The sequence below is a fragment of the Stegodyphus dumicola genome, chromosome 4 (genome assembly GCF_044657685.1).
Source record: "Stegodyphus dumicola isolate Sdum_Otavi_A_Nest chromosome 4, ASM4465768v1".
NCBI lineage: Eukaryota > Metazoa > Arthropoda > Arachnida > Araneae > Eresidae > Stegodyphus > Stegodyphus dumicola.
The window spans coordinates 177,633,300-177,658,242 of record NC_140771.1 but is presented as its reverse complement, the minus strand read 5'-3'; the positions used below and the strand labels follow the sequence as shown (position 1 = coordinate 177,658,242).

At 34.9% G+C, this 24,943-nt stretch overlaps 1 protein-coding gene across 2 annotated transcripts in view; it reads left to right on the top strand.

The window, feature by feature from the left end:
* LOC118195655 (neprilysin-2-like) overlaps window positions 1-24,943 on the top strand; it is a 104,927-nt gene that overhangs the window by 5,311 nt on the left and 74,673 nt on the right. Inside the window, exons 3-5 of one of the 2 annotated variants that reach the window (XM_035366982.2) lie at window positions 510-671; window positions 7,273-7,434; window positions 20,540-20,623. In XM_035366982.2, the coding sequence (XP_035222873.2) occupies window positions 510-671; window positions 7,273-7,434; window positions 20,540-20,623 (408 nt within the window). The remainder of the gene's footprint in view (window positions 1-509; window positions 672-7,272; window positions 7,435-20,539; window positions 20,624-24,943) is intronic. The other variant, XM_085814285.1, reaches the window with a different exon arrangement.

Genomic DNA, 24,943 nt, shown 5'->3' with positions numbered 1-24,943 from the left:
CGTTCGATAATTCAGCCTGCTTCCTCTTATTAGCTTAACCTATTGGTTTCAAAATTTTGTTTTATTTTTTTGTTTTATTTAATTTAAGAAACCAATAAAACTACAATTTTCTTTTGCTGTAAAGATACCTTTCTCATAAACGCCAGTGATTCCAAATATTATTGAAAATATGTTGACTGCTTTTATAAGAGATTGAAAAGAAGATAATTATTTCACTATCATTTTACGCATAGAAGAGATCAACTTCATATTACATAAGGTAACTGTAACAATAAAATGAAAAATATTATTTAATTTTTCAGTTTAGATATTTAGTTTTGAGAATATGGCATTTGAAAATTCTCCGATATTTCGGTTTAGACTCGAGGAAACTCTACAGGAAATATGTGGACCTCAGAGTTCCGCAGAACACGTTTTGAAACCCAAAGATTTAAGTATTCAAAAGCCTATTAACATTTAAGAGTGAAAATATTTTTTTTATAATTAATGAGACTTTATCATTCTTCTAGCTGAAAGTATTAAGTCCTATTTGGATACGTCTGTGGATCCTTGTGATGATTTCTACCAGTTCGCGTGTGGTGGATGGATGAGAAAAAACATCATTTTTAAGAACGACTTTTATACTTCTGTCTTCTCCAAACTTGTAGATTCGGTCATATCAGCATATCTTTGTAAGTAAAGAATTTTAAGATTTTGATAAGACATTTAATCTCAATCACAGCGTTAAACAAAAAGAGAGATTTCTGATTGAATGAATAAATTATATGTTTCCGAAGCGTTTGAGACGTATCCTCGAAAGTTGGGAGTTAAAAATTTGAATTCCTTTTAGAATCCTGAGTTTAAATTTAAAGTTGTCATTTCTCTTTAATGACAGTGTTTTAATGTAGATAAAGACTTTTAGTAACACAACTCTGTAATCGCAATTTAAATTTATCCTTTATAAAATTCTTTAAAAAAATACTTAAAACAATTCCACTCAGAATTTCCCCCAAAATTGGTGTTTTCAAGATTCCATTAAGAATGGTTCCGAAATCGATAGCCTTGCGATTTACAAAAGCGATTTAAATTGGTCAATCTTAAAATCTAGATAATCTGTAATGGACTCAATAGACTCACATATGCTAAGAAATCAGAAAAACTTAAATACCTTATGATATTGTTACGAATTCTGTACATAGATAGATGATGTTAATGCAACTATATGCGAAATTGTCATATTTTTCAATGAATAATATAATATGAAAATGTAGATAGTGGAAATTGCCAGAAAAATAAGACAGCAAGGACAAGTCTATTTAACATGAGAGCTATTTCGCTAATATCGGGAGATATATTGCCAATCTGGCAACGATTTTGGTAACTAATTTTTATCACCAAAATTCGCCAAACTCGGCAACCATTTGGTCCTGTCCTTGTATCACCGTAATAGGTATTGTAACAGAATAACTGTGATTGATTTCAGATGCAACTGTAACTGTACCCTGCCTCATATGTCTTCCAATAATTCGGGACGTAATAGACCTTTCTCGGAGGCCGAGTGAAAACTATACAAGCCAGACAGAACATCTGCTCTCAGTTCTTATTGATAATTGTTAGTTCAGCGTGTGTTTGGAGTACTGAGATATCTCTGTGTTATGCTGTTTAGATGCACTTTTCATTGCCTTGTGTTTAACCTTCTTAGTACATTGAAATATAACTACTGACTGCACACTGTGATACTGTGAAGAGCTGTATGACTATTTTTGTGGAAAGTTCCAGAACTGTGTACAGTTCCTTTGATAAAATAAATTTTATCAAGATATCATCGGACCTATGTACATTCAATCTATTACGAGTATGTACGCCCACAACAATCTCATTCACTATTTAGATGCTGCAAAATATCAATCAATCCACACAATATGCAATGAATTCACTAAATTCAGTCACATATGGGAAAAAAATAAAACTATTATACTTTAGGCTAATATCTTTAAATTTATTTCAAATTATCCCGCTCATATAAATTCTCTTCCTTTCAACCAATCGCTGTCTAACTGAACTTCAATAAACACAAATCGTTATTAAAAATTTTATTAGTACTGCTGGCAGATAAAATGTTAAATTAACAACATTATTCGCGGCAGTTTTGTGCGATTTTCAAATTAATGAAGTATACAAGTAACAACAGTACAATGTAAATTATCCTAATAAGGACTGGCTCCAACTAGTTTCCTCCAACTAAATCTAAACGTTAACAAAATGCAAGGTAATTCACCAATATCTACCAAATGGCCGCTCGCAACGGCACAGCTCTGCAGATTAGTTAACTATCACATTATGGAATGTCCTGCACAAAATATTGCTTCCGAAAGTTATCTAAGCTTAACCCTTTTGAGACAGACTTCACACCATATGGAAAATGCATTTGCGAGCCAAAACTTCGGGTGGCACATCGTGTGTGCAATAATATTGAATTGAAATTATCAGTCAGTATGGAAGAAGCAGCCGTCGGGATAAGATTGGTTTAAAAAAAAAAAAAATTCTTAGAAGTGTACAAGCATAACATTTGAAATTGGCTTCAGGTTAGTCCCTAAAATGAGTGACCCCCCAAACCAGAACCATCAGAAATGCTGAAAACGAGCAATGATTGTGAAAATGATAATTTGGTGAAATAGAAGAAATGAAATTGCAGAAAATAGAAGAAAGAACAGAAATGTTGTTGTAATTAAGGATAGTCATTGTGATCCGGAATATAAGGAAGACACGCATATGAATATAGATCTGTAGATGATACACTTGATGAGATTTTTGAGGAAACTGATTGGGAAGATTATAATGAAAATGAAACTGAACAGCTTGAAACTGAAGTTGGTGAAGATACGGAGAGATAGACAGATGACGGTGATTTAAAAAAAAAAAAATTCCTGGGTCTCCAAAAGTTACTTAAACTATTCATACAATTTAAAAAAAAAAATTATTTGTGTATTTTATTCTTTTCTTCATTACTAAACTTGCTGATTGACTATTTTTGGAGTAAATGTTATTCCAGTTTAATGACGCCTTTTAATTTTATTTTGCATTACACACATGATTTTCAATCACCTTATTTATACGAAGTGATTGATTTCTTTTGCAAACATGTATTTTTTATTAAGATTGGTCAATATAAAGCAAAAACAAATATCGGCTTCTGGAGTTGGTCTCCAAAAATTTATGCCGTCTTGAATGGGTTATATTCTGTTGAAAGGTATGGACAGAAAGAAGGTTCGAGTAACAGTCAGTATAAAATAATATGTTACGTAAGAAGAGAACAATTATAATTTTATGTTTTTTTTTTTAATTTGATGGCTATAAACTTAAAGCTTATGGTTAATTGTCATTATTCAAGTCTCTGGCCTGAAATATATATACTCCATAAATGGAAAAAAAGGCTTTTTAATTCCGCTTTATAATTTTATGGTATTTTCCCCTGGACATCCGCTAGCGTACAGGCCATTTTCTTTTACATTTCAGTACTCAGAAATCCTGTTTATTTTTGCAATGTAAGGTGAGGCCTTTGAGCTATAACTTCGTTTGGCAGATAGAGACAGATGGAAGCATTAGGATACAACACTAACCTCGACATCATTGAATTTCCTGATGACTAACATTCCCTGTGTTAAGAAATAGCCATCCTTTTTCTGGGAGGACGGTTTGTATTGTAATTGGCACTTGTGGGACAGTTATCTAGGAATGAGAGACTGACAGACCTGGACTATTTGAAGCCCTTATGGTACTGATGCCTCAAACCCTAGAGGCGATCCAAAGGGGGCCCCACCCCGCGATCAAGCCCAGGAGATAATTATGCATACAGTCAATTTTATGAAACGCAAGTCAAAGGTAACCGAGCACCAACAAAGGGTCATACAAAGAAAACGAAAAAACTAAGTGGAAGACTGTCCTCTAGTGCTGACCAACGAGATCTAAGCCCCCGAGGACAGCCTTATAACATCTAACCATGCAGCGTTCTCAAAACTAAGGGGAAGAGAGAAGAGAGTTAGTTTCAGTACGGATCTTGCCGAACCTTAACTTACCACCAAATGATCGACGGTTCTATTCACTGTAAAAAGTTATTATGTACCCTAGGAGCCGAGTTTATCTAAGTACAGGTGCTAGCCAGAGTGCTGGCGAATGCCTCCCCCTCCAGTCGACTCCATGGAGGTAGGAAAGGACTTACTTCCTACCTCCATGGTCGACTTCCGCAGGGAAGCACTTTTCAGACAACTTAATTTGACTAACCAGCTTACAGACCAATAAACGCTTATCACCAATGATATTCTTGTCGTTCCTAATGGCTAGATATTTGCAACTTAGATTCTTCAAGAAGGGCCAAACCTGTTGGTCATTTAACACTTTCATCACTGACAGCGTTGTCCAGAATGCACCACGATTTCTCCAGAGGACTTTTGGCTAGAGAGTATTTTAAGTGTCCTCATGCTACAGAGACATTTTATACTTACAAACATCCAGGCTTTCTCCAGGATGCAAACCTGGGCCTAAGATTACGATAGCCTGCTCCTGTTCTAGTACGTGATCATTAGTTAGTAATAGAGTTAGAATATTTATGCTAAACGTGATATTGGTTCGATCATCAATCGCTCGTATTCTGCTTATTTGTATATTTTATGTGTTAACAGAGAACCTCTAACCAATTTTAATTTCTTATATTACAATAAAAAAGTTTATCTTCAATTTTTATAAAAACATGATTCTGTAATTATGTGTTGGATGCCCTTTTATAAATTATCCGTCAATCTGAACTCCAGTTAAGGGCAAATATATATTGAATTTATATATTTGCGGTTTCCATATTTCTTAGTCTTATATTTATACACATTATAGAAGCTATTGAAAGTGATTCCGTTCGAAAGGTATTTTTAGCATTTACTGACTAATTACTGCGCAAAATATCTCATTTATTATAACTTAGAAATTTAACATTAAATATAAAATTCGTTTTTAAAAAGATTCTTTTAACAGATGCGTATATTGCTGCTACACGCATATGGTTCTAAAGGTGCAAGCCATTTTCAACATAAAAAAGGAGCAATTAAGCTTTAATAAAGATTGCAATGGAAAGCTTTCCTTGTGTAATATTTGGCGGCGGTACAGAAGAAATGTATTCAGACAGCAAACAACACGCTAATAACCCTTTCGGTGGTGTTTTATCAATGCTCTCTGACTATTGTAAAACCATAAAGAAAAACGATTCGAGCTTGATCCAGGAAAAACCGTGTTATCTTTGATAATTTAGTCGCATTTCCTTTAGCTACACTTTTTTTTTTTTTTTTTTGATGCAGTAAACATCTTATTGCTTAATGAATAAATAACTTAATGACTTAAGCACTACTTAATGACTCAATGTCTAAAATAAATATGAATCAGTGCTGTTCCTCTATAATTTTATAATACTTCAAAAGATATGAATTGTTTCTTTTAATATATGAAATTCAGATTCTGTAATACAGAAAACTTAGACATGATCATGCTTCGGGAGCTGACAGAAGAGATGAAGGCTAAGAATCCAGAAATAGCTATTGAAGTTGGTTGTCACTGCCTTAAAATTAGTTTCTATTACATATGCCCTATCGCGCAAAGACTCTTAAAATGTCAAAACACAAAAATTTTGCTGTATATTTTTGAATTAATTAGTCTATTATTTATTATCAAGCTCAAACCTATAATTTTAAATTTAAAAAAATATTTTTAAATTTTTAATTTAATTTTATCTTAAATTTTTATGAATTAAATATGTTATCATAAAATAACATAACTATAAATATTTACGTTATTTTATAATAAGATATTTAGCTCATAAAAACTGAGATATATTTAATTTATAACATAAACAACAAAAATAGTTATAAAAATTTGCAGTTTTGTTTTTTTATTTATTTAAGCACAATTTTTGCAATTGCTCGAAACAAAACGTCTTTAAAGTATCTATTATATCCTTTACATCATAGCTAATTCTCAGATGTTGTACGACAAAAAGTAAAATTTTTAATATAACACTGAATAAAAATGTAGGAAATTAAAAACAATGAACGCACTGTTTAATAATTTATATCTTTTTTTAAGATGTGCCTTAGTTTTTTAAGATTTTTTAAGATGCCATTTCAATTAAAACATATTTATCTTGAAATATAACAAAATGCCAATTTTTATGAAAATTTGAACTTTTGTCGCAATCTATAAAAGATGGTCCTAATACCATATGCTGTGTAAGCGCTACAGTATGCTTTATCTATTGCTTAAATTATTTTCTGTATTTACTTTAAAATTTTTCAGTTTTAAACCCTTCTACGAGGTATAAACTGTTATCTGAAATTTTCACGTGATTGTTTTTTTAGAGATCTTTTCTCTCTTAAAAATAACTAATCATTAAATAATTTGGAAGTATTTACTCCAAGCAAAAGCAACAGGTAATATTTGGAAAAAAAGAACAAACAAAGGATTTACAAATTAAAATAAAATTTAAGAAACATATATTATACTTTTAATTCCAATTTTAGGATGTTAAAATTATTTGGATATCTCTGACGAATAAACAGACCAAAACGTCGAGGATCAGATTCTGATCCGATCATACCCTTTTAATTTTAACTGCTAAATTAAAATAATTATTTTTTAATCTTTAATTTATCTTAAATTTTTATGAATTAAATATATTATTATAAAATAACATAAATATAAATCTTTATGTTATTTTATAATAAGATATTTAGTTCATAAAAACTAAGATATATTTAATTTATAATATAAACAAATATTTATATAATTCGAATATACTGTACCATATCATTAATTTTCTGTGGTTCCTTGTGGTGTCAGATTTATTCTCTCTGTTTTTTAGTAATCCTGTTCAATAATTTAAACTGGCCAGCAACGGAATAGCAATAAAATTACTGAACACGAGTAGTTCGACTTGGGTTTTAGTCCTGGCGTGTGAACTGGCTGCCCAAGACTTTGTGTTAAAGGTATTTGTATGAAGAGTCAAGATTCAATCGTTCACATTTTTTCCATGTGTAACGTGAATAGTAGCCAATTTCCTTTAATGTCTTCCACGAAGACGTTTCTTCAATTAAGATAGGTTTCGAATTTCTTTGCATTAGTCAGTTAACAACAAGCTCAGTAACGTCAATACACCTCTTTTTGTTAAACTATGCTTTAATGTAATGCATATTTAATTATGCATACATGTATGTACATTATGCATATGTAACCGATTATTTTTCATTAACTTTCTAGATGAGGAGATGCAGCCCTATGTGCAGCAAATTGAGAATCCTTGTGGTTTTTCCAACCAGTTTGCTTGTGAGGGTTGGAAGAATAGACCAGCTCTACCTGAAAACACATTTTATGTGTCCGTTTTAAACGAGCAGCAGCAGTTCATCCCCTTCAGAATCTACAGTAAGTAAACACTTTTGAATTTTGATAAATACTTTAATTTCAAGTATTGGTATTGTATAAGAAAAATAATTGTTCTAGGAGGATTGTATGTTTATATATTTTCCAGATATTTAAATACATCCACGAGAACTGGCAATTCAAATTAACATGGCCGAATCCATTTCAGGATCCGAAATTTAAAGTTGCAATTTTCCTTTAGTGCCTTACTTTTAATACGCATAATTTGATTTCACATTTAGTAACATAGGAAATATACATAAGCAAATGAATTCGCTCAAATATATTGATATTTTTAATTTCGCTGAATAAATAATTAAACCGTTATTCTCACGATTCATTTAAAATCTAGTTAACCTCTGACGAAATCAATGGATTCATCTATATTAAGACACAAGAGAAAAAAAATCGCATTTTAATACCATTCTCCAGTACAACTACTATCAAGTCAGTCATTTATAGCCTGTAAGTGGCCAGATGGATAAAACACTGGGTGTGAACACTGGTGGTTCGGGTCAGTTTCGTATCCTGGCAAGTAGGCTGATTGTAAGAGCGTTTTAGTTATTTTCTTATGAGTGGTGGAAGTATAAGCGAGTATACTTTAGAAAGTACTTAATAAAGAATTCACATCGTTTCAAGAAGGAAGACCTATTTCAAATCGTGATATATATTGATTAAGTTTTATTCAAACCTTAAATCTATTTTCTTGCCGAATTTTTATTTTTATACTGAGATGTTTCTTTTCCAGTTATGAAAACACTTATCTAAATTTATGCCCAGAGAGGAAATATTATTAAAACTCTTAATTTTTTTATCTGAATATCAAGAAAATTACATGATAAATATTTGTATATTTATAAATGAAATACAGCTGGCCAACCTATACTTGTTGATTCTCTGATATAGAAAAACTCACTCATAAATTTCATAAACCAAGCATACAAGAATACATCTCTCGACAATAATTTTAGTAACTGCGTCTTGGTTCTACATAAAAATAAATTTTTCTCTCATTTAAATACTGAATCCCTATTTTAACATTCAAGTTCATGATTTAATTCTGCAAATTTGCCTTTCTTTTTTAATTTTAATATGTACTCTCCAATTTTTTATCATATTCAAATTTTAATGGTTTCTGTTCTTTCTCCTCGGTACGATTATGGCTTAGATCAGCGTCTCTTAATCTGTGGTTCACAAATCACAAGTGATTCTCGAAATTTGCAGCTCTTGTCTTCCAAGATTTCCAGAAATAACAAAATATGAAATCAAGTAATTGAGAAAAGATATTGAAATAACAATTTTCATAGACTAAAAGAGAAAGTTGATTTAAAACTTGAATGACACCTAACGTAAAATGAAATTTCTAGCAGAAGATATGATTAATTTCTTCACCTCACTATCAGTGAAAACGAAAGATAGCGAATCGTACAATGATACTTTTAAAATAATTATTCAGTTTGCTATATATCTGCGTGAGAAATGATTTCCATCACTAACTTAAATAAAAACTGATTACTGAAATTCAAGTGGAAGTTCCTTCATTCTAATAATGCCAGTATCAATATTTATTAAATTTTTTGTTAATAAGATGAAAAATATATAGCTTTAATAATCCTGATTTATTAAAAAGACTATCGGAAATTCTAAAAATATGCTGTTTCTAAATATTTTGTGATTTTGCTGTTGAAATGAATTTTATGTGACGTAAGTGCGAAGAACGTAAGTAATTAAAAAAAAAAAAAAGGTTTTAAGCCTAAATAAATATACTAAGAAAATAGAGCACTGATATGATAAATTGAGGAAAGAAAATTTAATGTTATGCCCACGCTTGACACTGCATCTGGAATTCTAAATATATGTTGATACGTTGCTTTTAAAATTTCTATGAGTTTGCTGTTGAATTGTATATGCCATAAGTACGAAGAAAACAATGCTTAATAATAAAAGTAAAAAGACAAAAATTAAAAAAAAAAAGGTTAGCAGGAGTCAGGCGTGAGTGTAACAGCAGACAGGTAGACTACGAGCTCTGCGAGATCGCAAAAATAAAACCATCACAAAATCTTTTGGAAGACCGTTTTTTCTTGTTTTCCGTAGTAAAATAGACTTGACTAAAGTTTAGGTCTAATAAAGAAGATGAGGAAACAGTCAATAATGTCGGTTTTCAAACAGCTTTTACTTTCGGATATTTATCTTGGATTACATTCAAATCCCAAATCTTAGCGTATCCACGTGTTTTGAATAAGACGTGTCAGTACAATCAAGTTTCCTTGCATCATAATATGAATGCTGCTCAGCGATTCTATGAGCCATACTGATTCATTTCAATTTTCAATGTCTTAGAAACAAGCATTAGAATCTTCTTTCAAATGTACCAAGTTCCTTCTATATAAAAATATTTTATGTAACGATATTGCTGAGGAAATGCAATCTTTTAATAATGACAATAATTTTAATTAAAATAGTAATGCAATTCGCTTTCATTCACTACCGATATAAAATAAATCAGTTTAGACGGGAAACCAAAAATAATCTTTCTAGTTTCATTGAGATTGATGTCTCTGTTGAATGAGATTGAAGTTTAGGTCTTCTGGAATGTACTAAGCTTGGGGTCTGGATCTTCAACGTTTCACGCCTGAGAGCCACATCATTAAATTCATAAAGATCCGCGGGCCACATGTCTGTCAAAAAAATAGTGTTGTCTGAAAATTTATTAAAAAAAAAGCAGGTTTGTTTTGTAAGACTACAATTCATTCTAGGCTAAGAGATAGTGTTACAGATTTGTTTATATATATATACATTGATTCCAAAAAGTTAAATGGAAATCGAATTAAAATGTTTTGCAACTTTTTTGAACTATGAAAAAAAAAAGCGTAAAGATGATTGTACGGAACGATGCCATAAAATGCATTTGCAATAAAAAAAAAGAAAAAAAAAACTTACATTACTGGAGGTATATGGTAGTTATTTTAGTTTTAATGTGAAATTTGGCATTGTTTTTGCTTAATTAAAGCTTCAATATCCGGTTTAATCTGTGTTGCTGTAATTCGTAAAGTTTCCTCCAAATGTCTGTCTGTCAGCCGTGTTCTTTTTTTTTTTGATTTTAGGATTTGCGTTTTACTAAAAAGCTGTTCACATATGTAGGTACTGCTAAAGGTAGAAGACATGAAGTGTGCATGTTTACGAATTCCTGGATACTTCTCTTAGGTCACGCATTCGAATAAAAATTAATTAATGTAGGATTTTCAAGAAACTTGCGTTTTACTGCAGTCACACTGTAAATCTATAAATTCTAATTGAAATTCAGGTGGAACACTTGAATTCGTCTACTAAAAATGGCGTCTACTGAAAATGGCGAGTCTACTGAAACTACGTCTACTTAAAATGGCGAGAAGAACATTTTAATAAAAATTTCATTTTCACGATAATCGGAAAATCTGCTTTTGAATTCCTCTTTGAAATTTGAAATGCACTGTACATAATTATTTGAATTCCATATTGTAGAGTTCTTCGCACACTCCCGCAGTTTTAGAAAAGTGAGTGGAATTCTTATTTAGCATACCCGTAGGATTAGTTTGGTCTCAAAAGCTTTCACAAAGTAATAAAGATTATGAACAAGTAGATCTTTTCCCTGTAAGTACTAGTTCAAGTCATTGAGATGACCTGTAATATCTGCAAGAAGTGCAAAGTCTCTCAACCATTTCTCATCACTAAACTCGTGAATAGATTTTCCTTTAGATTCCATGAATTGTTGAATTTCGCTCTTCAAAGGAAACAGACGCTGAAGCATCTTTCCTCGGCTCAACTAACGTACTTCCACGTAATATACAACATCACTATATTCAGCTGCCAAATCACTCAAGAACTGTTCAAGTTGCCTGTGATTAAGTCCTTTAAAAGGAATGAAATTAACCACCTTTACAACAACATAGAAATTAGAAAAATGTGAGTGGAAGTTAATATTTGGGCTAATTAGAAAACTTGAAATGAAAGCTTAAATTTATTGCACTGGTGAAAAAAAGTTTTGACTACTTGTCAAAGACGTCTCGCACAAATTTTCTTGGTGGATGATGTAGTGGAAAGTCATCATAGTATTACTTCCACTTACGTTCACATCAGATATGAGTAATGTTCTTACTCCTATTTTCTCTCCAGTTATAGATTTAGCACCATCAGTGGTTATAGCAGATATATTACTGAAGTCAACATTACATTTATCCAAAGTTTGTGTCAGACTCGAATACAAACCCATTCCTCGTATTGTACCTTTAAGTGCAACGACACTGGCTAATTCCTCTACTATTGTTAAGTTTCTATCAACGTCACTAATAAAAATGGCTACTTGTAGAGTATCTGCTGCATCTGTTGATTCATCCATCGCTACAGAATAAAACTCAAACTTTTTGCATTTGGATTTTAATTTACTGAATATATCTGTTGCGAGATCCTCTATGCGCCTCTATGAATAAATTCTTTTGCAAATTCTCCGAAAGTAAATGGTTTTCCACGCTTGACAATTTTTTCTGCTAACGTAACTAACATGAACACTATTTTCAGATTCTTTATTCGCTGTGGTGTCAGACTGCTGAAAGTCTGACACCATAGCGACCAAAGAAAGACTGCTGAAAATTTAGTTTTGATTTTAATTCACTCAACTTAGCACTTCGAGAATGACCTTCGAATGCAGAATATTTCTCACTGTGCTTAGTATCATAGTGTCTCTTAATGTTGTATTCTTCCATGACAGCTACACCACTGTCGTTTCAAATAAGACAAACTGCTTAAAATTCGTCATTTTCAGAAAGTTTTATCTCAAATAATATCACGCATGTCAATAAAATGTTTTAAATACACTGCTCGACATTGAAAATGCAACACCAAGAAGGAGTGGTCAGAAATTTATGCAAATTTTAGAGTTACTGAGTTCACTGAGTTATGCGAATCATGTGGAAATGCGCAGCTCTCCGACGCATGTGAAGTAAGATATAAGGGAAGAAAAGTGCAGAATGGGCAATATTCGTATCGTTATTTCTGCCAGACGAATTATCGAAGAAAGTTGGTTTTTGTCCAGAAGGATACGCGTAATTTCAGAGAATGACAGGTGGCCGTCAACGAAGGCACTTCCAGCAGATAGACGATTTTACGAGGGGTATGGTGATCGGACTGAGAAGGGCGGGTTGGTCCTTACGTCAAATCGCAGCTGATACTTACATGGATCCGAGCACGGTGCATCGGCTTTGGCGAAGTTGGTTGGAACAAGGAAATGTGGGAAGAAGGAGGGGTGCAGGTGCAGCCAAAGTGACGTCAGCACGAGTGGATCGACGCATCCGACGACAAGCTCTGGCGATCCCGCAAGTCATTTGTACCGCGATTATGCAGCATGTGCAAGGTACTCTGGATGTTCCCGTGTCGACCAGAACCATTTCCTGTGGATTGGTTGAACGTGGCCTGCACTCACGGCGTTCGTTAAGAAGACTGTCATTGACCCCACAGCGTAGACGCCAACGTTTAGAATGGTGCAGGGACTGGAGCGATGTGAATGGCAGAATAGCGAAACGTCGTGTTCTCAGATGAGTCACGCTTCTGTTTATCCAGTGACAGTTGCCGCATACGTGTGTGGTGTCGATGTGGAGACAAAACTAATCCGGCAGTAACTGTGGAACGCCCCACCGCGCGACAGCGTGGCATAATGGTTTGGGGCGCTATTGCCTACGATTACAGGACACCTCTATTTCGTATTTAGGGCAGGTGACAGGTGACGGAGGACGCGGACGCCTGGTGTTTAACGGAGGTAAACAGGCATATGTCCCCCGCCCTCCCCTATATAGATACAAGAACTCCCTGGGGTCCCACAAGGGCGCACCGGGAGTTCCTGAGCATTCATGAAAAAGTTTACATGGCCATACAGGAGCTATTCCAATTTGACATTGGTTCTGTACAGATTCTTATGTTAATGGTTGACCTGGGTGTTAATAGGCCATAACGCATACATGAAACATGACATTACATACATGATATATGACATGACATTAAACTTATACATAATACTTGCATGCATTAGTACATACATACTTTACACTTCACAAGACATTAGACTACACATACATAATACATGACATCAATCTACACTTATTAGAGTTATAACCTGACGGTATACTACGTTAAGCTAATTGTATTGCGAACTTGCTAAGTTACTTTATAACTGGATTACTTATAGTTTACATTATTGCTATTACTTCTTAAATGACATTAAGCTATATAACAAGATAGGCACACATACTTTGCCTTATTATCATATATGCGTTACTTAAAATAATACACATGTGGCACGCGTTACACGCGCTAATGACTACATTACCGATTACGTTATGTTAAAAGTACACATAGTACGACGTATTACACTCATTGATTAAATTACTTACATTACACTATTACTTACATTACACATTTACTTATACACTTACATATTTACAATTTTAGACATAACACCTGCTAATTTACAATAGAGACATAAAATTCTTGCGCTGTGTATGCTATTATTCCTATGTTGGTTGGCAGACATCCTGCCCTAGGGCGCTCAGCTGCTGTATAATTTTACATATATTTCTTATCGCAGGTGCGTGTTTGATGATGAACCTCTTGTAAGGTACTATATCCGTAGTGGGATATGGTAGATGATGGCTCGTCGTGAGGCTACAGTTCAACACGTAGTGGTCGGGGGAGCCAATTTCCCCGCACACACACGCTTCTGTCATGGAGATAGCACGCTTATAAAAGAAGGTGGGAAAAGGGCCATGCCCCGTGATATAGTTTACCAAAGGGGGTACGGCCTTTAAGCGTTCTTTATATACTACAAGGTAGAATTCGAAAGTCCTTCTGCCGGTATCTCCATTCTCCCATTCGTGTTGCCATTGTTTATTCCCTATGTCTCTTAGTTGTCTTTTTAAAAATGACGCCGGGATTAGTGCTGAGACAGCCTGTGCATTATTGTTGGTTGCTGCCTCATTGGCCAATTGATCTGCCATCTCATTGCCTGCGATCACAGAGTGGCCTCTTACCCATTTTAGCTTGATGTTAGATTGCTGGTTGCTATGCAATGTCTGTTGGATTTGCAGGATTATGGGAGATGTGTGATGATGATTCTTTAATGCCTGCAGCACTGACATGCTGTCTGTGCAGATTTCTGTTCGTGCAAGTTTTATGTCGTGTGCGTACTGTATTGCCGCTTCAATTGCTAAGGCCACCGCCTGGAAGATACTATTGTGAGCTGCAAGATGGCCTTTCCATTGACTGTGAAGTGTTCCATGCTCATAATAAGCATAAGTACAACTCATCGTATTTAGGGCAGTATGACGGCCCAACGATACTTGGATAATGTACTGAAGCCGGTGGCAATCTCCTACCTTCGGGGGCTATCAAATACAATTTTTCAGCAGGATAACGCCCGACCACACAGTGCTCGCATCTGCCAACATGCTCTGCAAGGTATACGGATGCTTTCCTGGCCACCGTACGCTACTCACCTGTCACCAATCGAACATGTGTGGGATGTGATTGGACGCCGTTTGCAGACTCTGCCCCTGCCTCTTTCAGAAGACGAACTGTGGCAAATGGTGTGACGACGGTGTCCCTCAGGACACCATCCGCACTGTTATTGACTCTATGTCTAGACGTGTTTCTTCGTGCATCGCTGTTCGCTGTGGTCCTACATCCTACTGAGCTGACGCTGTTCTCCCTCTGTATTCTGACTATCATTTTGAAATAAAGGTCACTTATTGCTGCTTGCTGTCTCTGTCTTTTTTCCGAATTTCACCCCTTTCTGACCACCCCTTCTTGGTGTTGCATTTTCAATGACGAGCAGTGTATCAAGAATAAGAGAAAAAAAAGTTTTTTTACGAGAAAAAGCTGACAAGGCAATTTTCCTTGGAATCAAAATTCCTTAAAATTCTTCAATTTTTCTTCAAATTCAAATGCGGGCCACTAAAATGCCTTCAGCGGGCCACGGGTTGAAGACCTCTATACTAAGCAATTTGTTTCATGTAGCGGTGAAAATGAATACAGGGTGGTCATAAAAATACTTCTCTAATATATGAACACACAACGGCCTATCCGCTGAACCATTCGAAATGAAATTTCGGATGTTGTTATTTTAAGGTATGCACTCGAGATTGCGATGATTTAAAATAGTAAAGCTCTCACGGTTACGGATACAATAAAAAATTTCGGAGTTTACCAATGGTAACGTCCACTTTATTTCCTGCGCTAACTGATCAGCGCATTGAACAATCATAGATGACTTTGGAACGATATACGTATGGCGAAAATTTCCGACTTAAAACATCTGCAAAGAAGAGCATTGTGAGTGACAAATGATAAAGCAAAGGAAAGATGCAGTGACTCACTTTGCATAATTCACAGTGGGTAGACAGTAGGATTGGACGCCGTTTGCAGACTCTGCCCCTGCCTCTTTCAGAAGACGAACTGTGGCAAATGGTGTGACGACGGTGTCCCTCAGGACACCATCCGCACTGTTATTGACTCTATGTCTAGACGTGTTTCTTCGTGCATCGCTGTTCGCTGTGGTCCTACATCCTACTGAGCTGACGCTGTTCTCCCTCTGTATTCTGACTATCATTTTGAAATAAAGGTCACTTATTGCTGCTTGCTGTCTCTGTCTTTTTTCCGAATTTCACCCCTTTCTGACCACCCCTTCTTGGTGTTGCATTTTCAATGACGAGCAGTGTATCAAGAATAAGAGAAAAAAAAGTTTTTTTACGAGAAAAAGCTGACAAGGCAATTTTCCTTGGAATCAAAATTCCAAAACTTTAATAAAAGCAGAGTGGGAAAATTGTTTCTTCGAACAGGTGTTAGAACGTGCTAACAAGGTGACGCTTACAAGGAAACAACGAGGTGAATTGATAAAGCTGTTTCATCTGAACGTTAAAATGCTGCCTAAGCAGTGAGAGTTTATTGGCGAAATCTTAAGCTAAGACAAGTTCTGTAAAAACTGTATGAGATTTGGTAAATAAATTTGAAGAACCTGGATGCATATGTGATAGACCGCGATCCGGACGTCTATGTGTTCCTGTGGAAGTTGTTGCGGAAGTGCATAAAAAGATTATTGCAGGTCTATTGAAAGAAGTATTGCTTGTAGTTTTGGATGTACCAAAAAGCACAGTCCTCAAGCTCATGCCCACTGTTTTGCGGATGTTTCCTCATTGATTACCAAATTTGCGAATTTTTTCAGCAGATGTGATGAAGATAGCAGGTGGCCGCTGAGAATATTATTGATGAATGAGGCGTAATTCTCCTTAACTCGGAACGTAAACTCCATGAATTGCGTTTATTGGGCTAACGAAAATGCTCATGATGTGGCACCAGCGCCTTTACACAAAGTTAAAGTGATTGTATGGTGCGGTGTCGCAAGCACATTTCGTTCTCCACCCGTGCTTCTTCGAAGTATAAAAACTTGCCACTTCTTGCGACTTGTCGAAGTCCACACTTCGACAAGTATAAAAACTTGCCATCACAAATACTCGGCGTACAACAATGTTGCAGACTTACGTAATTCCAAAATTGCCGCAGAGAAAAGTCGTTAATGACATTGTATGAATACAAGATGATGCTCTTGCACACGTCACCACGTGTGTTTGGCAAGTTCTGCAACAGAACTTTGGAGATGGATTCATCTTCCATAATTTTGCACTTTCCATAAAACACAAAATTTTGCAGGTTCCTTATGCAAAGAAGCAATCTTACGTTCGTCATTATTGTCAAAAATCTCCCTCCTGCAGTGCATTATCGTCTACGAAGATGTGCATGTTGCATATTTTTAATTTCAATAACAGTTTTTTCCCCTTCTCCTCCCTTGTGTTGTCAACCGACCTTTACAACGCTATATTTGCAAATATTTTAAGCCAACAATTTTCATAATAGGCGTATCGTTCCGACGCCATTTTTGGTTTTTCAGAGCGCTGATCGGTTTACGCAGAAAAAAAGTCGGCATTGCCATTCGAAAATTTTGAAATTTTATAATGTAACCGTAACTACTATGTGAGAGACTATAGCCGTGAGAGCTATGTTGTTAAAAATTCTTACAATTTCGAGTGCATACGTTCAAATAACAATATCTGAAATTTCATTTCGATTGGTTGAGCCAAAAGGCCACTAGGAATTCATATACTGGAAAGTTTTTTTTATGACCATGGGTTATAGATCAACTAAGTAGAATATGTTTCCTTAGTTTTATTACTTATTGTATTGCCATAGAACTTGAAATCTGAAGGAAAAAATTCTGTCATGGCAATCTAACTATCTATAAAACGCTGCAAATAATTAGACTTGAAAAGCCAACGTATACCTCCGAGAAGCAAATTTTTGTGAAATTCTTATTTTGGCCACACATTTATGCAAAAAGCTTCATTCGAAGCTTTATCTTTAAACAGTTTATCTTGCTTTCATGCGTAACTTTAAATCTGCATGAAGCTTTACCTGCATACTTTTAACTAAATATTTTAAATATTTCTGGAAAAAAAAAAAAAAAAAAAATGGACAGACCAAATGTTAGGCATCTTGTTTTTGACATATGCTAAAAATCCTCGATACTTTCCAATTATTTTTAATGCACCCTCACAACGAGCTGTAATGATGTTGGACAGGCGAATGTCATACTGGAGCAAAATGCTTTCAAAATAGTGAAATGTATCTCTCTCATGTGCACGTTTCGAGAGGTTTTGAGAAAAAGAAATCGTCTATTACTGCGGCTTTCCGACAAGTTTCAATGGGGGGCATGAATGAAAGAGTATGCGTAGATTTTGCTGTGTTTCATTACTCTTGCGTTCTTTTTTTTTTTTTTTTTTTTTCTTTTGTTTTGTTCTGCTTCTTTACATCTGTGCAATTTACTTTTTTGTAGTGCGTTTATTGCATTAAAAATTTACATATTTTAAAAGATAGTATATGCTAAGTAATATTTGTGAATTTCTTTCCTTACATTTATTTCATATGATATCTGCTTAATACATGATATAGCTTTCTATAAACAAGCAATTAGTTATCAGTTTTATGAATAACTTATTCTCGTAATCAATGGGATTTTTATTTATGCCGATGAATTACTTTTGATCATCACTGAATCCTTTTAAAGTTTCACCGACTCCCCCAGGTTGGGAACGAAGCTGAGAAAAAATATATATATATTCATTGCCTGAAAGGTACACTAGATCCCACGAACCGGCCCTGGACTCGGGTTCAAATTTCGTAAAATATATATTGTCTTTGTGACATTGTCAAGACGAAAGCCTCTCGAGAAGCTCTTGGCACGGAAAAAGTGTAGAAGATAATCATATATATTTTCCTGGCCTTTTCTGCTTCCAAATTGTGACGGTGCTTCCTCATTCTCAGAGATGTAATGTAGTCGCCCAAATGGTGCATCCTGGCCAACGTTCTCGGTCAGGAAATGGTTAAGTGACCATAGAAATTGTCTATTCACAGCAAGTTCATTAAGATGAAAGGGTCTGGTGATTTGAGATAACAGGAATAAGAACAAAAATAGATTCCATACTATTAAAAATGTATAAATGCCTGTTTGTTTCATGTAAAATAAAAACAACAAAAAAATTGTTTGAGTAAATAAGAAATGTGCATTAGGTGGGAGGAAAAATCACGTTTTTATTTTTCTAAATTTTCTATCGCTATATCGCGGAAAGCTGTCTTTCGCGTAGCTATGAAAAATGAAAAAAAAAAAAGTTATACAAAAATAGATCTTCCATTCACACATCTCACTCCGATTTTTGAAAAATACCGAAATTTTGCTGCTTTCCGTCAGTTCTTTTATAATTGCTAAACTTACTACTATATAAATGCAGTTGTTCCTAATGTGAATTTGGGGGATTGAGGAACATGGTAAAAAGCTTAAAACTTGTAATTTAAAATTATTTATTGCTTTCGAAAAAAACTCTAAAAATACAATTCCTCCCATCTGAAATCGGAATTTCCGTATTTTGTGATAGTTTTACATTTTCATTTTTAGTAAACAAACAGTGAATGCATTTATGATTTTTTAATTTTGATTAAATAACCTTGGTTGATTTTTTTTTTGGGGGGGGGGAATTGCTGTATAATACACTTTCAAAGGAGGGTCGTTCTAATCAACGGATCATCGTTAGTCACCTTTTTAGATATTTCGATCGCAAGTTTGACACACCGTTTTACAGCCTGGCTGTAACAAGGAAAGCTTCGGAAATCCGACTGCAGTGATGTGTCAGTCTTTAATTAATTTTTGATGTTTTGTTTTGTAATGTTCCTCAATTAGAGAGGAGTAGAGATTATGCAACTATCCCATGAAATCATGTTGACGTAATATGTTGCTTTGCAGTTGAGTTTTGGCGGGATGAAGTTCGAATAGTTTTTCCCCTGAAAAGTGGTCGAAGTTTCAACAATCACGGGAGCCCTAGTTCTCTAATATGTCCTCTTTTATCCACAATCATTGCAAGGATCCTATTATCAGGATGAGAAAGGAAAGCATTCTGCTGAGTTATTATCGAAACACATAAAAATTTCAACATTTTTCAAACTTTGAGTGCGATGGGCGAGCGAAAGGTGCAATTTCATTCGAAAAAAAAAATTTTTTTTTTCATGTTGCTTAGCTAGGGCGATAGCAACCTTTCCGGGATATGGTTATCAAAACACTAAAAAAAAAAAAAAAAAAAAAGTCCTTTCCGGCCCATTGTGCCCGGCGGCACCTTGTTGTGCATGTATTCAGGCCAAACATAAAAGAAATTAATAAAAGTAAACATAATTCTTAAACTAAGTGTCCTTTTTTAGAATGTTCAATAAACAGAAGTAGAATACATTGCATGCCTACAGTAAAGGGCATGGGACAGCGTATCTGTTCACTAAATAAAGATGCCTTTCATTCAAATGTGTCTACTATCGAAAATTTTATAGTAACTAGATACAACTATATTGTGCAACTTATCGAAATTCGCACTGATATCTTAGTGACATAATCTGGTATTTGCTAGGTATTCCTCAAACTATTAAAATTAAAAATACGTGAATGAAACAGAAGTGCGATATCAGTTACTTATATACCATTTGTTTGTATTTTCAGATATGCTGCATAGGGATTTAACGGGAAATGAAGCAGCTTTTGTTGAAAAGATAAAATCGCAATTTGACAACTGCATGTATGAAGGTAAGAATTGTTTTAAAGATATGCTTTAATCATTTAATTAGAAATCAAATTGTTCAGTCGATAATCAGTACAAATAAAGTTCTTAACCTTGTTCTTGAGCTTCTCAGACAATAATTGAACTTAGTTTTGATATTAATCCTTTATTGGCACAATATAATTAGGGATAACTTTACACACTTGACGATACACAACACATCTTAGCTGTACTGCAAAACATTGACTTTAAACAGTTAGAATTAAAACAGTTAGAACGTATCAACTCCATCTCTCGGCTAGAGTCCGCAACATCCTTCTTTGCCGACAGTTCACCAGGATACTAAAAAGTTCTTTAAGAGTTGATTGAGAATTCCAGACGGCACAACAGTTGCACAGGTCTCCGAATGAGAGTTTCATTCGAAAGTCTCACAGTGCATGCGCTACGTCCAGGACGCAGTTTGTCGCAGGGATGCAGTTTTGGTTTTCCACGCGTTGTCGTCTCTTATCAAAACCACAGTATTCTGGTTCATTTGGATCACTGAAAGCAAAAGTTAGAGTTGATATTTACCTCTTTCTCTATCAATATAACTTCCAGTTTTTGAAATGAAACTGATGCTTCTTCTAATACTCTCCTCAGGGACATCTTAACCGACCTTGTAAGTGTTTCTGAAACCACTCCACCAAGCCTGCCTTTCGACGATAAATTTCCATTTGATAAATAACTTCCAAAATAAAGTTTGCACTTCTTTCCCTATTATGATTTTTCACAGCATATTTAGTTCTCAGCTTGCCTTGTAGAATGTCCTAGCATTATCACTGTAGCATTATCACAAGTGAAATGTTGACGATAAAATAAACTTATAAAATGAAAGCATTACAAGATAAATGATAGCAGCATTTATACCCCATGTGTGCAGTCTCAAAAATTCGGAGTCAGTGCAACAGCTCATTGGCCCATTTTTTGAAACCCCTCCCTCAGTGAAGATACTGATGTGCACTTGTGCATCATGCCACCGGTGCAACTTTTGGTTTTGAGGCTACTAAAACTGAACTATATTTTCCAACTACATCGCTGTAACATATATACCTTACAGCTACATAAACTGTTTTTCTTGCATCTACAAAACAATGAAGTTGCCAGTTAGTTAGTTCTTCATTTTCCTTTAGCTCTTAGTGGTGATGTCACTTCGGACAAATAGTGCAGTTCTTCACAATAACTTTGATATGTTTTCGCAAATCCGCTGATAGGGGTTCACCCCAGTTCAGCCGTCTTTTCCAGACCTCTTGAAGTATCATTTTCGCTCTAACCGTGAATGGAGAAGTAATTCTATTTGAGTTAACAGCTTCCCAACAATTCTTATCACACATACCTTCGAAAATTTGAATTCGTATACATTTCTTCGTATTCATCAATTTTTCGTCGTCAGTGCTTAGACACTTGTCCTTATAATTCCAGCAGTACCTATGCATCTTACACGGTGAAGTATCGGAAATCGTCTTTTCACTGAATCGATCTTGAAGTAGCTGCATATTTGTTCACCAATTCCTCAAATTGAATCCGGCTTTTTCTAAAACAATTTCCAATTTATTCCAATTTTAATATATGTATTAGCATTGTTAAATATATTTGAAATACATAATTTTTTGTGAATACGTTTTTAATCCCGCTGATCTGATAATAATGTTAGCAGTGAAATTCTAGAAATGTTGGAATTCCAGTGAAGGAAGTTGATAGCTTTAAAACTGAAACAAATCGTCTTTTATCAAATAATTTGATGGTTTTAAAATTACTGATCTGATATCCAAGTAATCAATAATGATCTGGTATCAAATACATTTTACCGGTTTTATGGAGCTTTAGGACTGAAGGCAAGTATTTTTAGATTCCGTTAGAATGTCATTATTTATAAAACTAATATCATCATTGCATCTATAGGTAAATTAAAATTTCTCGATTCACTGTAATTTTGCATGTTCATTCGGTTCAATTTCCAAAGAAATGAGATTACAAGTGGTGGCTGAATAATTTGTCATAATAGCAGTTTCTTCAAACAAGACCCATTTAAATGCATCAAACACGCTATTTAATCAGCTTGTTATTGCATTACCAGATGTTCAGAAGGTATTGCTGCGGAAACCGGTTGTTCCAGCAGCCGAGCGGTAAAGTCACTGAATACTAGTAGTTTCGACGTGGGTTCGGTTCCGGCTGCATGGGCGTTTTCGTTTTTTTCCACATGTATAACATGTTTACGACCCAGTTTCCCTAGAAAACCTGCACTTAGAGGCACTTAGAGGCAGAAATAACTCTAGTATGGTTTGCCATAAACAACTAAAACAAATCAATTGTTGCGGAACAATAAAAATTGGGGGAATTGTGTCAAGATAGTTGCGAGGAAAGCTTGATTCCAGAAGGTCTGTGGAATGAAACCCACAAATGTGACTGTACTACGAGAGAGACATCAAATTCATACGAGAGATTTATCAAATTCATACGAGAGAGTCATCAAATCATCAAAGAGAGACAAAGACTCACTCTGATTGTTCAACTTAATCATCCTGCTTCCCAGATTTGATGTTCCCGAACTACTTGCTTTGCGATTATCAAATGCGAGTCTTTTTGGATTATTTGGGGAAGACTGACAACTTCAACGCTACCACCAGGTTTAAAATACATGCTATTCCACCGGACCGGACTATTACGACTATTACAGAAGTCGCATCCCGACAAACAATGAACCGAAGCTTTGACCTATTCACCCGATCAGAAGGAGGACATTTAAAGAACCTTCATTTCAAAGATCATTGATGCCCATATTATTAAATGCCTATATGAATATTTTTATTGTATTTTCTTCCTCTTTACTGCATGCCTTCGTGGTGTAACGGGTATTATACTCGGCACGTATTCGACAGATCTAGGATCAAATTCCGGCGAAGGCATTGCTCATTTTTCGTGGTTTCCTGCTTCAAAATGCCTAATTTCTCTACAGTGGCTCCTGAAATAAAAGGTGGTGAATGATGATTTTTCACCACAAAGATTCGGCGATTGAGTCCCCTAATCCCCAGTCGCCTTTTAAAAGGGAGAACATATAAAGTACTTTCTCCCTCCTTACTGCATGCCTTCGTGGTGTAATGGTTAGCACACTTAGCGCGTATTTGAGAGGTTAGGTTCGAGTCCCGGCGAGGGTATTGCTCATTTTTTATGCACTCCTGCTTCAAAAATTGTAATGATTCTACAAGGTTACCAGAGGCACACACTGTCTTTCTGTTTTTATTCAAGGGTGGGAAATACAATATGCGCTATCATGCATTACAACTGTCTCCAGATCTTCTCAATTATTCATACCTTGGTGCAGAACACAAATCTCTGCTGAAATAATTTGTATCTTTTCGTTTTTGACATTCATCATGTAACTGCATAGTGTATATGTGTGAACAGAAATCCTGCCGGGGCGCTGGCCTTTTTAATTGAAATGCAGATATGTAAATAGGCAGAAGTAGTAATTCAGAAGACAAACAAAAAAAATCAGCGTTATATTTACAAAATTTCCACAGGACTAGGCAGAAGTAGTATATGCTTTTGAAAACCATCTTAGGAAACATTATGCAAACAACTAAGATGACATCATTTTTAATGCTGTCTTAAGGAGGTGTCCCTATACCATTTGAAAATATATTTCTCGCCAAGTAAAATAATATTTTATTGTATGCGATCTAGATATTTTATTAATTTGTGTAAGAAGCTGTGGGTTCAAACATATAATTATGTACCTCACTAAATTATAAACAAAACAAATATGTATCTTTGATTCTCATCTTTCAGTTTAGCTAATTTCAAACGAAAGCAGAATCGTTTTTGATCAGAAATTAATTAGAACCACAAGTACCTAATTTGGTATTTACTTCAAATACATACCACCCAGACGGATAAGTAGTTTGTGACTCTGAGTGCCGCATCGAAGAGGCCGCCTTGAATCCTGGACAGGGAATGGTTGTAAATTGTCTGTCCGTTCATAGGAATTAACGGTGGCCGCTTATTTGGCTTCCATAATATAATGACCACCACTTCTGCCCTTAGTATTGGCCTAAAATGGTTAGTACCCCCCCCCAAAAAAAATAACACACTTCAGATACATTTATGAGTCTTGGGAAGAGTTATTTCTAAAAATAGGAATTAGCGATCTTTAATAAGTTGAGAACATATGAGATGATGTAACGGAGATTTCATTTTTGGAAATCCAAAAGTTACAGAATTACTAGGAATCAACTGCTGTTCTAATCTAACTTGACCACTACTTTATCAGTTTTAAGTAAAATAATATATGGAAGAGAATCAGTTTCATG